The sequence below is a fragment of the Buteo buteo genome, chromosome 25 (genome assembly GCF_964188355.1).
Source record: "Buteo buteo chromosome 25, bButBut1.hap1.1, whole genome shotgun sequence".
Taxonomy (NCBI): domain Eukaryota; kingdom Metazoa; phylum Chordata; class Aves; order Accipitriformes; family Accipitridae; genus Buteo; species Buteo buteo.
Window position 1 is genome coordinate 19,811,151 of NC_134195.1, and position 16,196 is coordinate 19,827,346.

General features: G+C 37.8%; 2 protein-coding genes across 11 annotated transcripts in view; one reads left to right on the forward strand and one right to left on the reverse strand.

Moving 5' to 3' along the window:
• The window catches only part of OFD1 (OFD1 centriole and centriolar satellite protein), a 33,593-nt gene extending 28,278 nt beyond the window's left edge, over window positions 1-5,315 (forward strand). For 3 of the 5 annotated variants that reach the window (XM_075057518.1, XM_075057522.1, XM_075057523.1), the window contains 5 exons: window positions 946-1,065; window positions 2,165-2,313; window positions 3,263-3,421; window positions 4,055-4,125; window positions 5,118-5,315. In XM_075057518.1, coding sequence (XP_074913619.1) covers window positions 946-1,065; window positions 2,165-2,313; window positions 3,263-3,421; window positions 4,055-4,125; window positions 5,118-5,163 — 545 coding nt within the window. In that variant the 3' untranslated portion in view covers window positions 5,164-5,315. Of the gene's footprint in view, window positions 1-945; window positions 1,066-2,164; window positions 2,317-3,262; window positions 3,422-4,054; window positions 4,126-5,117 lie in introns of all 5 variants that reach the window. The other 2 variants (XM_075057519.1, XM_075057521.1) reach the window with 2 other exon arrangements.
• Window positions 5,316-5,763: 448 nt separating this feature from the next.
• The window catches only part of GPM6B (glycoprotein M6B), a 113,335-nt gene continuing 102,902 nt past the window's right edge, over window positions 5,764-16,196 (reverse strand). For 5 of the 6 annotated variants that reach the window (XM_075057542.1, XM_075057539.1, XM_075057541.1 and 2 more), the window contains 4 exons: window positions 13,000-13,171; window positions 11,017-11,090; window positions 10,645-10,710; window positions 5,764-8,284 (listed from right to left, as the gene is read on the reverse strand). In XM_075057542.1, the coding sequence (XP_074913643.1) occupies window positions 8,135-8,284; window positions 10,645-10,710; window positions 11,017-11,090; window positions 13,000-13,171 (462 nt within the window). In that variant the 3' untranslated portion in view covers window positions 5,764-8,134. Of the gene's footprint in view, window positions 9,939-10,644; window positions 10,711-11,016; window positions 11,091-12,999; window positions 13,172-16,196 lie in introns of all 6 variants that reach the window. The other variant, XM_075057538.1, reaches the window with a different exon arrangement.

Consider the following 16,196-nt stretch of genomic DNA (forward strand, 5'->3'; position numbering starts at 1 on the left):
TAGACTGACAGTTTTAAAGAAATTTTCTGTTGTGCTTTCATCTATACTTCCTTTAAAAGAATTATAATTTAAAGAGATCCAGACCATTCTGAGAGAGAGGCTGATCGGTTTGGGTTTCTTGTTTTTCTTCATGCAAAATATTTCAGTTTTATTATAACATGGAAAAGAAAAATGCTTGAAACCTTGATAATATTTAAAGGCTGGGAAATTGATATTTTCTAAACGTTTACCCAAAACTTAAGGAGGTGTATAGGGTATCTGTACTATCTTAGACTAAATGCTTAGAAAAATGGTCCTGTGTATTTCAGGTTGACTACCTAGAGATAATGGCTACATGTGACCTTTTATCTCTTTTTGTGTTCTCCCATAAAACTGAGATAATAGAAGCAGTTGCGTGTCATAGCAATGATCACAGAGGAAGTATAGTAGTTGTGTGTTTGTAAATTCAGCGCCACAGTGCGCAGGGAGAAGAAAATATAATGTAGACTATCCAAGTTAGCAGTATCCATCCTGCGCACTGAAGAAGGCAAGGATCCTAATAAAGAAATAGTGTGTGATCGAAGCATTAGAGGTTGTTTTACGTGCATAGAAAGGATGAGCTAAGCTTGGACATGTAATTTTTCTGTGACCTGTATCTTGATTATGTAAAGAAATGAAAACATTTTGGTTTTCTGTTGTATATTTATTCGTGAACCTGTTTTGGCTTTGTAAACAGATATGTTCCAATAGCTAGTTTCAAAACTAACAATTCTGTAATTAAAGAAGCAAGTACAGCCTATGATAATTCTTAATCCTCAGGGAAATGGTCAAGGTGAAGGGAAAATGCTCAATTAGTACTGGTATTTATGTGTTCTAATTCAGCCATTCCCACACTTTGTGTCCATTGCTGTGCTCCACTATTGTAATTACAAAATAATGAAGCCATTGTTCAAATTTCTTCTCCAGATCAGGGGGACATTCCAGAGCAGTGTGAAAGTGATGCCTTGCATCCATCTGGGGACATCGTCAATGGAAACCATGTCACAGCCACTGTGCCAGCAACAGCCACTTCACTGCAGGACTTAAGTGAGTTCTCAGCTCAGAAACAAAAGTGAATACCCTTCTTAATGTCAAATGTATAAAACAAAAAGCCAATTATTTAACATTCTTTAGGTATGTATGCTGGTGTGATTGAAAAATTTTTCCCAAAGGGCTAATTATGTAATAAAGAGGAAGGAATGTTTTCCTTACTGTATGAGGATGACTTTTGCACCCTGGTTTTGGTTAAATTTGTTTTTAATTTAAACACTTTTGCTACCTGTCCCACCCCCCTGTCCAGCTTCTGGAGAGATGATTTTGTTTTTTTTTCTTTTCTTTTTAGGATAATTATTAAATGTTATTTCTGCTCTTGATAGAAATAAGACTTGAAAGGTTTTGGTTTGTTGGTTTGCTTGTTGTGTTTTTTTTTTTTAAAGTATTTTAGGTACTGCTTGTCTAGATTTTTTTTCATTTTTCTTGACTCTGTTTGCAAACTCTATTATCACAATGCTGTTTTAATTCTTTGCGTAGATGAGGATGGTTTCAGTGCACCATATGCTGCTTTTTAAATTGTTCTAGATAGAAGCATTATGATCATTTTTATTTAGAGAAGAGCTTTCTAGCTTCTAACAATTCCCAGTATATAGTTTGCCCGTCTAATTACTATCTGAATACTGTTCTGCTTACATAGCTTTTTAAATACACTGGTCACATCAGCAGTATGTCCTGCAATAATTTCCAAAGGTTTTTTAAGTACTTTGCTTTATAGATACAAAGAATTGTATCCACCCATATTGCAGAGAGGGAAAGAATATAGCAACATGAACTTTAGGATAACAGAGATTTAATGAGAAAGTCCATGGTAGGAATGAGAAGTGCACAGAGAGGTTTGTCAACTCTCTGGCCTCTACTTTGGCTCTACCTTTTAACACTAGTGAGTCATGTACTAGACTAAAAATGTTTAGAGGTGGGAAGAAACATTACCAGATACCTAAGAATAACTTTAGTATATGTATAAACAATATATCCAGTTGTTTTTCATTTATTATTAATGTTATACACGAACCTGTTACTTATTTGTATGCTACTGTAGTAGATTACTGAACTACATAAATCAAATCACAGATGTTGAAATAATTTTTCACAGCGGTGCTGGATCAAAGACAGATTGAAGAACAGAATAGAGAAGTTGAGAAAAACTTAGAAGAAAGGAAAGTAAGAGAAGAAAGGAGAGAGAAAGAACAACAGGAAACTTTGGAAAGAGAGCAAAAAGAAGCGGAAAAGCTTAACAAAGAGGTGGTGATGTAGTGTTTAAGTATCTGACAGTAATGCAGCTTTGTAGTGCCATGTATTTTAGGATTGCTCTGTGTGTTACTTGGTTAAAAATAGCTTTTATTCTTTACGTGAAAGTAGTAGAGGCTAAGTTCTTTTATGTACTTGTGCAATTAACCAAAGAGTCTTGCTAGAATTTCTCCATATGCCAAGTAACTTCTTCATAGGAAACAGATGCTTTTTCTTCCATGCTTCATGTAACTGGAAGCTACAGTTTCATGGCCAGAACTTAGAAGGCAGCTGAGCTGTCACGAGGCTGTTGGAACAAGCGATACATTCGCTGTCTCTCTGGTCTGGACCGCTGCTGGTCAGACAACACCAGAACATGTTCATGTCCATCTGTTCTTTAGCCTGTATCGGGGTATCTAGGGTACTTTCTTGGAAATAGAAGTTATAAGGAGACCTTAAGGAGTTTGCCTAAATCCCTTTGAGCTGATGTGGCACGTGTTGAGGTAGTGTTCTGGACTTCTAGAACCTGTGTAAAACTTTTTTGCTCCCTCCCATTTTGTCTTCCTCTTCCAACCCTTAAATCTTGGTTTATTTATTTGATTCAGTGTAGTGGTACTGATCAGACATGCTCATGCTACCCTTCACACCAGCAAACTAGGCCCTTCAAGAAACTTGCATACCTGCGTCAGCTCAGCTTCAGTTCACATGTTGATGTCATACATAGAAGCCTCAGGCCTCACAGCCTCTCAGACATCCAGACAGGGTTAGAGTGGGGTTTCTTGAATGTTACTTTTTGAATTGAAGCAATAGCTTAACATTTGATCTTGAACTGCATGTAACAAGTTTAATGCTGTTTAGACTGGCATGTTTTACCAGGATTAACATGAAATCCTGTGTGTAGTGCAGGTATTCAGGTATTTTTCTTGAGCTGATTGGTATTTAATTTTGATTTTGTGTCTTAAAGCAGATCCAAGACTCAATGAAAACAGATGAAGATGAGGGAGTAAAACCTGAAGATAGTAATGCTGATGCTGAAGATAATGTAAAGGTTCCTACTCCAAATCCATTAGAAAAATACATGAGAATAGTTCAACAGCGCAGAGAGGAGGAACTGGCAACGAAGGTGATGATTATTGCCAAAACAGGGTCCCAAAAATATTGATTGAATTTGTGTCTTGCTAAGTATGCTTAGAAGCTTTATGTAACAACCTGCAGAGATGAGTGTTTGGATTTGTATTGCAAAAATGTGTTGAATCAAAAGAAAAAAAACCTGAAAACTTTCTTCCATAAGGGTTTTTGTTCTGGTATTCTGTGGGAGGGGGTTGGTTTGTTTGTTGCTTTTTTAGGTACTGGGACAGTATTTAAATTTAAATGTCCTCAATTTTTAGTTTAAACTGTGTTTACATACAGTTTGAACCTCTACATAGGTCAGTTTGTGTTCCACTAACACAACTGATGATTGATAGAATTTATCCTGGCAAAATGGAAAACTTGACCTGAACAGCTATGTACATGGCTGAACATTACTTCGATGAAGGAATGCAGCAGCATACTTCTGTTCAGACATTATCCAAACCCGATCTTCCAAAGCATCATTATTCTAGATGCAGTGTAGCACTTGTAGAAATAGGGTGGCTCCTTCAGAAGATTTTTATTTTCAGTTGGGTGCCATAAAATACAGATACTATTATTAGAGTCACTTAAACTTTGACTTAAGAACCAGTTACAGAAAATGTATTCTCCTCTTGGTTGCCAGGATTCAAAAAAAGAAGAAATAGGAGAAGTATCACTTACAGAGGGACTTGTATCTAGTGAAAAGGATGACAGGTAAGGCTCATATATGACTGTTAATCACTTCTGTTACAACATATTAATAGTTACAGTTTGAAATGTGGCTGAGAGACATCTGCCTCCTTAAAAAGCAAAATACACTAGTCATCAAAAGCAAATGTGTTGGAAAAATTGAGGGTCCTTCCAGTTCTTATACAGGTAACTTTATGGACTGTATGGAATTCGGATCTGGGAATTACATTCAAGGATCCGTTTCAATAGCTGTGGCAATTAGAACTTTTTATCTGCAACTGAGTAGCATCTCAGTTCCTTCACAGTGAGCTGAAGAATGAGGGATTCTTCTTGGCTAATGACCCTGTGAAAGTTTGTCTGCGCTGCACCTTGCAGATAGTCTGTTATTAGCATGGAATCTAGCTTTGATTGATCGGTAGCATCATGGACTTTTAACAAACTAGTTCACACACTTTTGTCAGAGGTTACCACAGCTAGGGCATTTCCCCTGGTTCTCTCTAGACAGGGATAAATACAGATATGTAGTTTTTAGTTACTTGAGAGAAAAAAACCAATAACCCTCTATCAATATTGGAAGCTGTAGAAATAAAAATATATATAAGCAAAAAAGTGGAGCAGTTAAAAAAAAAATTATAAATTGCTCACTGTAACCATAGTAATGATTCAGTATTACCGGGGCCTCTAAAGTGCTGTTTTACCTACCAGACCCTACCTTTGCGCTCCTGAATTGGCATCTGTATAGTGCTCTTTTTCACTGGGTAAGCACTACAACAGTACTGGATAGATGATAGTACCGCTTTTTGATAGATTTGAGATGGCTTTCTGTTCATGAAGGCCCAAATCCTCATCTGTAAAAGCTTGCTGATTTCCTTCAGTTCTGTAGAACTGAAACAGCAAGAGAATTATTGCAGTGTAGGCAGTCTCTTAACTTTCTTTTAAAAACAAGTATTTTTATTTAAGATAAGAAACTACTTTGGGCTCATACCACTTTCTTTTCCCTCCTCTCCTTAATACAGCACTGCAGGCATTTCTCATGGAGACATGGATGAAAGCTTCTGGTGAACAACAGTACTGAGTTTTACTAGTATTATTTTTTACAAAAAAAAAAGTTTTTAAAGCAGCTTTCTGCCTGTAAAAAGTTGTAATAAATGTTAGGCACCAAGATTGCAGGCTATATAATTATAAATTAATAAAGCTGATTTTGAGTTGTCTTAGCACTTCAGTCATTGACTTCAAATAGCAAGCCCTGATGTGGTGTTAATCCAGGAGGCCCTTGAGTGGGGTGAGAGAAAGGACAAAGTGCAAAGAAATTAATCTGTATGTTCAGGTAAGTTGGCTTTGGCACTGAATTCCTATAAACTTGGACAGCTTTTCAAGTGGTGCTCCCCATGCCCCAAACCCTTCCCCTCCAACTCTTAGAACCTGTAGATTAAAGTAACCATGGGCAGGTAACAAAAAATTCAGTCATCATCACAGGTTTTTAAAGGTGTCCCGGGAAGAGCCTTGGCTTGCGCAGCTTGAGAGAGCTGCGTGTGACAGACCCAAGCTGACTTGTTCCTTTTACTGCTATGGCAGGGGAAGCAAACACTTTCAAAAGCAGCCTTAGCTCATGTATCACCTGTTGGCATTAACCAGCCCAGAACGGAGAGATTCAAATAAAAATGCTATTTAACTCATCTTTATTTAAGCTTTGTATTTTGTAGGTAGGTTATAGGCAAGATCATTAAACTTTATTTACAGTATAAAATACAGTATTTTTTTAATCAATGAAGTAATTTTGGGTGGCAGCATATATTACAACTTGCACCGCATTGGAGGCTGCTCATCTTGACCTAACTACAAGAACATGAAGCCAAGTTTGACAGAATTTAGGGGCAAAATCCAAAGCTCTATCTTGAATTCATTGGATGTTGAAACACGATGTACCAAAAACGTGACAGATGATACAAACTTTCCTTTAGGAATTAAGCTAAAATGTGATTTGGTGGCTAGTCTAATTTTACACGCTGCTTAATTTGGTCTTGCAGCAACACTGGATTTACAGTTTGGTGGTTGATGTCCAGAATGGGACGGATAGCACTTGTTGCATTATGCTGGCCTGGAACAACTACCCATACTTCACACTAGAAACACTCGCTGACTTACCGTGCTGACCTGTGCACCTACAGGGCATCCCTGCCCCGTACAGGAGCAAGTGGATTGATACTACGGAACAAAAACGTGTGTAACTTCAGAGAGAGACATGAAGCAGAGAGATGTGCTAGTATGGAGTAGCTGAAGGTCTGTTTTCAAATAAGCATACACAAGTGGTGTCTATTATCTACAAATATTTATTTTAACACTTGGATGTAACTACAGGAAGCCCTTGGCACTGATAGAAAATATTGATTCACTGTTAGGTTACAAAAATTTATACATAGCAAAATTTAATGCTCTTTACATAAAAATATTAGACTACTTAAACAAAACTTCAAAAACTCCCAGTAATAGCTACACTGAATTAGAAAAGAATTAGGCTTTAAGACACTGCCTCCATTATTACCCTTATGCAAACACTGGGCTAGAACATCACCTGCATTGCTGTAGAAATGTCTCCTTCATGCAACAGGTAAGAACATACACTAGGCTATTTTGTCATATTTGCTCTACATTGATCAACTTTGCCCCTTTTTTAAAACTGTCAAATTAGACTCCAATATTTAACAAAAAACTATATTTGAAATTAATACCCCCCAAAATGCCTTTTCTCTTAATACTGACTTGAAGAAATTTGTGCTTCCTTTGATTTATATTCAGCAAACAGTCAAAACTATCAAACCACACGTCAGCTTAACATGGGTATGACTTAAATATTTAATTTTTTTAAATGACTGATGCATTTCACTTTTTCCCCCCAACATTTATATATATATATATATATATCATATAGAACAAACACCAAATATACCATCACTAATACTCAAGATATCACTGAATGCTTCTGAAAAAAAACATTAATTAGAAGGCAGACTTCTATGGGAAATGACTTTTAAAATGGCACCAGTTTGTTGTTGTTGTTTTTTTTTCTGAACACCACGTTTTCTTCATGTGCTAATTAATTTGTAAAAAGGAAAACACATAAGCACTGACTATAAATTTGCTAAGCACCAAGATAGAGAAAGGTGGACATCCTGTATTCTGTTTTATGGCTGTAATTTTTATTGTTTGTGTAAAACTCTGCAAACTTTCTCATCCGCTCATTTGGAATAGTCAGATCAGTGTCATTTTAATAAGGTAACACTTTTCACTTACTTAAAATGTAGGATAATGGTCTCCTGCCACTATATAAATGCTAAGACATTTATAGAAAATAAATATTAAGGCAAAGCTGACATTTATTTTCAAAGAAGGGGATCATTATCCAGATCCAGGGATCTACATTCCATTAAATAGTTAATAAAAAGATTAAAACTCGGGACTTCTGCTCAGCACTCAGGTAAGCACAGGAGTGTGACTGCTTCATCATAAAAAAGTGTGGCACAAAAGCAGAGTGCTGTTCCTGTGGCCCGTGTAAATAGTGTTCAAAGACGGCCCCGTTGCAACTTCAAACTGCTGCAACCGTGCTGTCACGTAAGCACGAGCTGTCAGAAATCCGGCCACAGTTTCATTTGGTATATAAACGGAGATACTAAATCACGTGCAGAGATCTAGTGCCTGCTGGTTTGGAGCACCTGCCACGGTTTTGTGCAGGACGTCATGCTGTAGAACATGTCAAATACTAAATACCAAAAGTCTCAAAGAGGAATAATTTGGTCACTTATTGTGAAGTGTTGCCTTTTAAAATGCCTGGAATAAACCCTCCATTCTCTCTATGAAAGGATGGAAGATTACCCTTGGGAAGATTTCCCTGTGAAAGCGTTCCAAGAGCTGGAACGTGAAGCTTTTGCACTTCTCTCTAATTTTGTTTGGTAGACACACATCTGTACTGCAGAGCAGCTATTTGTTGATTTGTCAGAGCTACAGAATTCTTCTGCTGAATTACTGTGGCATACATTTATGTGTAAGAATTGAGTTGCTCTTTTGACCGAGACTGGATATCCTGAAGCTCCTGCTCTTCTTTTGCTTTGATATCTTGGTAGGCCTGCATTTTGCTTGCATCCTTTAAGTAGGCCCAGTTAGAAGACAGTATCATGAGGAAGTGGATCTGGAAGAGAAGGGTGAGCATGATGGCTAGTGAGCATGTCAAGAGGCAAAGCAAGCTGCTAGTTAGATTAATAGACGCTCTTTAAAATAACGACCAAAAAAAAAAGTTATTCTACGTTAATAAGCATTCTGTTATTAAAACAAGCACAGAGGCTATTTTCAAAGATCTCTAGAATTTGGCATGCTAATACTTCAGTCGGTTATTCACAATTTAGAGAAAGTTAGTATAACAGTAATAAAATGAGCTACAGAGTTGTACGGATCAATTAAAATGCAGAATGGGGGGAAGCAGGAAAAAAGTTTTGTACATGGCGATATACATAATTATAAACTACGAGGTGCTCAGAAGAACCGCTTTCTACGGTTGTGGTGTTTATGCATATCCAAGCCCAGGTCCTGGTAAGTCTTTTCCCCCAACAAGCAGATGAGAATTCCACCCCGCCCCCCACCCCCAAAAAAACCTGAAACTGTAAACAGTTTTATTTACGTGAACAAGGCTACATTAACATATTGAAAAATTAAACAGCAAAACATGAGTCCAAAACTAAGCAAAAGCATGCAATCGCTGGGTTAAGAAGTATATTTTTATAACTACATTTTAAACTTCCATTGTCCAACCTCAGGTGAAGAGTTTTGTATCATATGTAGCAACTTGCTCATTTTTATTATTATTATTATTATGTGGATTTTTTTCTAGTTTGTGCATTCATATCTTCCCAACTTCTTTTCACCATACTTCTTGCAAAAAAAATCTACATCTGAAAACACTGATTCACTTCTCTTTGTTTTTAATCCCAACAGTGTAAAAAGGTCTCTAGGATCTATGCATGGTTTTGCTTCCCGTGCAGTCATACTTACAGTTTTGAGATCTGGCTACTGAGAAATCAGTTACTAAAGTGCAAGCCGTACAAGAACAGAAACTGTTTATACGCTGTTTCTTACTAGTTCAGGGTCCAAAAGAATGAATGTGATTGTTTTACGCAGAGCTAATACAAGGATATATTTCCTTCCAGAGAGAGCGTGATTTGGCAATTGCGTAAAAATGAAGTAAAAGAAAATAATCAACTTTATCATCAGTGCACTGGAAATACAAGCCAAGTAATTCATAATACCTGGGCTTCTGATTTCTGCCGAAAGAGACTGGCACTACTTCACCATTCCTTTTCTTTTGTATCATATATATTTTGTACTCGGGGGGGCGGGGGGCGGTTGTATTTGGTGTTCAGGATGAAGAATAAATTAGTAATTCTGACCCTGAACCATTCCAGTATTTGTTTTAGAGATGACTGTTAGAAAGCAAATGGAGACTTCAAATGGAAACACCCCATCTTCAGAAGGATCCTTTACAAATACCCCTACAGTAACTGAATCCTCTCGACATGAAAAAATAGCCAGATCTCATCCACATCATAGTTCATATACACGAAGTCATTTTATTAATCTGATAAGCTAAATGATGCTTACTGAAGCTATTTACAATTACTGTAACAAAATTCAGAAAGCTAGACTTTTAGCCTAGGGTGTCAGTGGTATTTCAAGCTACGCAATGCAGCTCTTTACTGGGCTTATACAATTTAGAATTTAGTGCAGCAATCTTCCCGACTCTTAAACTTCAAAACAGCATAGTTATATGTAGTAGCCATCATGTAGATCAGCTGGTGGAAGAGAACAAAATACAGGACAGTAAGATACAACAAGGTGACGGCTCAAGCCCATTTGGGCAACTGTCGATACTTTTACAACAGACGTTATTCTGAGCTTCTTCCAGGGTGAAGATGCAAGATAAATAACTTGCCATTTATCTGGAGAGGTAATCTACATACAGACTTAAGGCTATTTCGTCAACAAATAGTGACTGTTACACCTGGATTTGGCTGACATGAAGTTAGAAGCTGGCAGCCAGAGGAAGCGTTAAGACATATGAAGCAAGTCATCTTGTTAACATCCCTTTTTCCAACTGCTACCTGTAATTGGCATTGCAGAGTTGGACTAGTCTAATGGCCCGGGTCCAGACAAAAAAACCCAAGAGGCTACAAGCCATTGATCAAATAAACTACAAAAATGAAAAGAAATAGTGGACATAAAAACAGAAATAGTGGGTAGAAGCAGGATTTTCAAAGGACATCCAAAGAATTTTTTTTCTAAAGATAGAGGAGGTGGGTTAAGATGACTTCTTAAAGCAAAAGTTTGGGACCTGCTGACTTGTAATGACCAAACCATAACAGCAAATAATGGTGATTACAGCTTGCCATCCTTAATGTCTACTATCACTATTTTTAAGATACACAAAATTTAATCTTAAAGCATCTTAAGCCTGAAAGGAACATGTTGCACAATAAAACAACAAAAAATGCTACCCACCAATGCTATGACAGTGGCACCAGCTCCAGCACAAGCCACAATGAACAGGTGGTAAGACATGTAGAACTAAAGAAAAAACAAGTTAAAAACATTGAGGCAATTGAGGATAGTATAAAATGCATTTCAACTGTTCTAGAGAATAAGGATAGTAAAACCAACTTTGTAGCAAGGTATTCAAAGCTTCAGAACATAAAAATGTTCTGAAGTAACTTCCATTTTCTGGGTGACCTAACACAATTTCAGTGTTGGGTTTAAATCAATCTCTTTATACTACTAGTATTGATTTTCTTTAAAAACTTTCATCAAGTTATTTATTACATGGTGCCCAAGCGTCTTGTAGGCAAAAGCTGGACACAGGTTACGTGTCTGTACCTCATTCGTGTTGCAGATGTTCTCTAAAATCGGACCACAGGCTTTGCCAGGTACAGCATTCCAAGGGATAATACCTGAAATACCACAGCAAAAGAAACCACTAATTTTAGCAATCGACACATGCTTTCTGTTCCTCTCTCATCTTTTCTGCCCACTTGCCAGTTGCGTTCCCGTTCTGGCATCCACGCGTTGACCAGTACAGCTTTGAGTTGGTGGGAGGAATTAAAACAACTCGCTCGAGTTGTGCTTTCTCCCTATACCGAGGCTTGCTGCCAAGGCGTGTTCTCAGATGTGGTTTTCCCATATGGCAGCCAAATGGTTGGTTGGGTTTTTGCACTTCAGGTCCAGTCACATACTGCCTACTCCCCCACTCAGCACTGAAAGGGATAATCTGCATCTCGGAGGTACTTGGCACCTTTCAGGATAGCACTTACGAGATTAAGTTCTACTTGAACAAGTAACTACTGTGGAAGAGTGTGAATATGGAGCTAGAGGGAAGAATTACAGAAGGACTTATTCTGTTCTAGTTCCAATAGGTGCAAAAGCATTAAGTGAACACTGCTACAAGAAAACTTGGTCTGCCGTACCTCATGTACTCCCAATTACTTTTCTTACACAATTGAAAAATCTGAAAAGTCGACAGGACCTAGAAAGTTTAAAATAACCTCAACTTTCAGGCCCGTAACAGATGTAAAGCTTAAGCAAAAGCCACTTGAAACGAGAAAACCAGTTTGTCTCCTCCATACTACTCGCATTTCAAACTCAGCTGGTTGGATTTAGCAACTCTGTAAAGGGCAGGTCATTGAAATTATCTCGGGATGGTATGGTTTGCAAAAAGATTTCTTAGGATTTACTTTAAAGCCAGCTTCTTCTCTGCAACTGCAATACACACTTGAAGCCTTTTAGCTACTGCTTCCACCCAAAAACGTGAGGACAGTTCAGTGACGCAAATTGCCTGTTAAGGAGCTGCTCTCTCCCATCACTCATTGAAACCCAAATGATTTTACTGATCAGAGGAACAGCACAGCCCTACACTCGTACAGCTGCAAAACAACCAGGAGAAGCAGAAAGGTGGAGGACTGCACCTTCTCCCTGCACTCCTAAACTTTGCTGCTGAAGAAAACGTCTTCCCAGCCTCTTGCTGTCAGTTGCTAAAATAGGATGCAAACATTTAACTGATTTGGGACTTTCTGCTTTTAAAATTAGTATATCTTATCTTCTACTGGATTTATGGCCCAGATAAGGAAAGCAAAACCAAACTTGCTTTCTTTTTCAATTCTGAATTTGTTTTTTCAGCTTTGAATGACTTAGTCCAAAGAAAGAAACATTACTAGAAAATGCTAGCTAAAATGAAGCCAGAAGTAATGGTGACAAAAGCTCTTCTGCACAAGGGAAGCTAAAAAGATAAACTTCAGGAAAATTCACCTGAAGGAATGAAAAGCCTGACCCTATTTTAAGGCATTGTCCCACTCCTCTGCTACCTGCACCCCCCTTGGATTTCTGTGTGTCATCAGAAAGCAGTATTAATTCATTAACAGTTAAGGCAGACTCTTGAATGCAGGTGTTTGGTCTTTTAACTGAAAGTAATTGTTAGAGCAAAGTTTGGGTGTCAACTTCATATTTAAAAGTAAAAACAGCTTCTTGAAAGGAAAGAATATATACATATGGGTTCAAAAACCAGAATCTGGTTATCTATTTCTCAGCCCTGTTTCTAAGCAGTTTATTTTGAGGCTGATCTATTTTTAAATCTAATATTATAGTACTGGAAACCACTACAAAATCATTTTAGATAAATGACTTGCCAGTTAAATTGATTGCATCTGGAAAGAGATCAGTGTAATCTGAATTAATTAGAAAAGTAATAGCACATTCAGAGACACAAGATACTTTTGCATTTGGTTCATTTGATAAGGCTGAGACACAACTACTGAAGACAGACCAAGGAGAAAGGATAAAGCATTTAATCAGGATTAAAATGAGTACCGTATTGCCTGATATCCACGCAGATCTGGTCCCCTGGAACTGTCACATTTGTCTGAAGAGATTTGATGACTTCGCAAGTTGACCATATGTTATAGAACATAAAGACAGGCACAGCAGAGAAGCCAAAGACCCCAAGCCAGGCCACTCCAAGCACATAGGTGAGGAAAACAAACTGGACAGAGAAAACACACGCACTTGAGGTTTATTCTTTGAGAAGAATACTTCAATTTTCCTTAAAAATACTTCAAAATAATCTTTAAGCATACTTTCAAGAAATCAAGTAATAAAACATTTGATTTCCAAGCACAAATAAAATCAGTATTCTCATTGCTTATGAATACTTTGGTAGTTTAAGTGCTACTGAGAAAATAATTCAGACATTTCCTTTTTCAGCAGCCTGCTTGAGTAAACAGCTTGACCTCCTGAAAGAGCAGTCCATTAATTTCTCAAGATTCTCACTAAGCAGGGATGCTGGTTGTAAGCTAAAAGCAATAAAATTCCAACAAAAATCAATTTAAGGACTTTTTTTAATTAACTGTAACATACTAGCATTTCTATGCAACTTGCAAATCAAAACAATAGAGTGAATCAATGTTCACAGAGCTCTCCCATACTCCCTGATTTATTGAAATCAATTTTGAATGTAACATTTCAGAATACCTGTTTTTGAAAACATACCACAACCATTATAGCACATCAGAAAGATTCGATTAATCTAACACACATTGCCAAGAAGAAAATTAGTTACTTCACTTGAGAGAATCATGGATTTTCCATTGAAATTTGCTGGTTTGGGTTTGCTCTTTTAAAAAAAAAAAAAAAAAAGTGTTTTCTTTGATGAGATTATAAGGTATGGTGCTCATTGCTTTGGAAATCTCCAGCTTCCCCCTCCCACTGGACCTCTTTCACTTTTCTCTCTTCTTCTAAGTTTTATGGTGAAACAGTAGCTCTGGCATCAGTCCTAGCTCCCTCCTGCTAGGGAAACCAGGATTTGGATCCTACTTGGAAAGCGGGGGAAATGCTGTTACATCTTGTGTGTTCCCTTTTCACTGTTATTTAACTGTCGGTGGCCTGGAAAGGCTTTACTTCCAGTAAAGCACCGATGCCGTACTATCTCACTTGAAACTTGTGTGCCAGAGAAGAACAGCAAGGGTGGGAAAGGCTCTGGGAGGACAGGTTGCCTCAGCCTGACCCAGAACTGATGGACTGAACTAACGCTGCAGTGGTGGAAGTTTGCACCCTCGTAGGTTTTTGTCCAGACGTGCTGAGCAACACCGCAAACGGTACAGCAAAGGCTGAGCGTTGGTTAGGTTTTACAGTCAGCAAAGGTTGTACGGGTGGGGAGGTGGGAGTGCTTGCAGAACTAAGGTCCATGAAAAACCCAGCTAGCCTTTAATTTATACACAACTGAACTGAAATACCCTATTTCATATTAGATAGTGCCATACACCAGACCTGTAAGTTTTATGCGAGAATTGAGAATTCTCTCTTTGGATTTTGGTAAGGACCAAGTGGACCAGTGTAAAGGATTTCTATAGATAGACTATACATAAAATGTGGGTTTGCATATGTGTATGTGGAAGTGTGCACGGGAGGAAGTACACAAAGCCTTTAACTCCTCAAATAGCCAGGAAAAAACACACTCGCTCTCATTTAATGCGGTAACTGTGGGAAATGGCTATTCTGCATCACCACAGCCCACAGAAGTAATTTAGGAAAAGTTGGGAGTCTGTCTTCTCTAATAACCTTATGCAAGATGGAAGGGACTGTCTTTCAGGACCTTGCTTGGTAATGTAATGGAGGAAGAAGTAGAGGAGCTCTTAATCAAAGAGGAAAAAAAAAAAATAAAAAAAAATAAAAATCACCATATATCCAAAAGCTTGTTGTCCAAAACCCAGCTGCATCCACTAGTCTGCTAAGGTATATCGCCTCACAAACCTTGTTCCAACCCTGATGTTTTAAGCAGCTCTACCACTACACAGCAACATACAGGCATTTACTGTCACCAGTGAATACTGATGCATCTTACCAGAGCTCCAAGCCATTACTCAGCTGCTAAATTCTCTCCTTCATTGTGTGGACAAATGTGGGCAAACATGAAAACACATTTTTCTGTCTTATTTCCATGTGTCATACTGGTATTTGTATAAGCAACTGACAATCATGTGCCTGCAACTACTCAACTGCACAAGCAATTGTCTGCACTGAAGAAATGCACGTATGTGTATGTTTCTACTGTATTTTGGATCTTTGGAAAACACTGCTTTGGATCTAATTTTGCTTCTCACTGAAGATCATACTTGCTAGAAAAAGAGCAAGCAAATAGCTGCTTAACTGGAAAATGATCGGATGTCTTATTTTTATTAGCTCTTCAAAAATTCAGTAAGTATCCAACAACACAGTGGAAAATTGTTAATCCTCTTGAAAATAAACATGCATCTCTGGTATTTAACCAGCTGAAAGTACATATTTTTTGAGTACAGGATATAGATTGTATATTAAAATGCAACAATCACATCAAAAGCCTCTTCTCTTTTCACCCACACTTTCCCGTGGGCGATCTGTCATACTGCTTGGCTTCCTCCATAACTATGAGCTTTGAATTCAGATTTTCAGAAATAGCTTTGAAATCCTGTCTCAGAAACATAGTTGTTTCTGTTCTTGCAGAGTGCGCCCTAGGGGGCAACGTGGGTGAGAATCTGAAGTTTTATTTTTAGTTAAACTTTGTTTAAAATTTTTTCTAATACAGAAGTACACTGAAGGGAAGATGGCTTGTGACTTTAAGGCTTTAAGTGTTTCAGCTTTGCGAAAAAGACTCACTATTATATCTGTATGCCTTTTGCCATCTGCAAACCCAAGACAGCAATACTTGATTCAAGTGCAAAGATGTTGTGAAGCTTCATTCATTACTGTTTGTCTGAAGGTTCCAGACATCCTTAAGCAGAATTGACTATGGAAGTCAGAGGCATTACAGTTTGTTATTTAAATAGCTCTGCAAAGCACAGCCATTTCACAGTCTGCCTTTAAGCATCACTAGTGTGCCCCATGTTTAAAAGCACAAATTTCATTTTGTCACGCATTGTGTGTTTTAAAATTAGCAGTCTTAATCAACTTAGTTCAGACCAGTGGGTTCACCTTTATGATAAGGGAGGCTACAGTAGTACCCCAACAGTCCATTGGCAGAATTTGGATTTGAC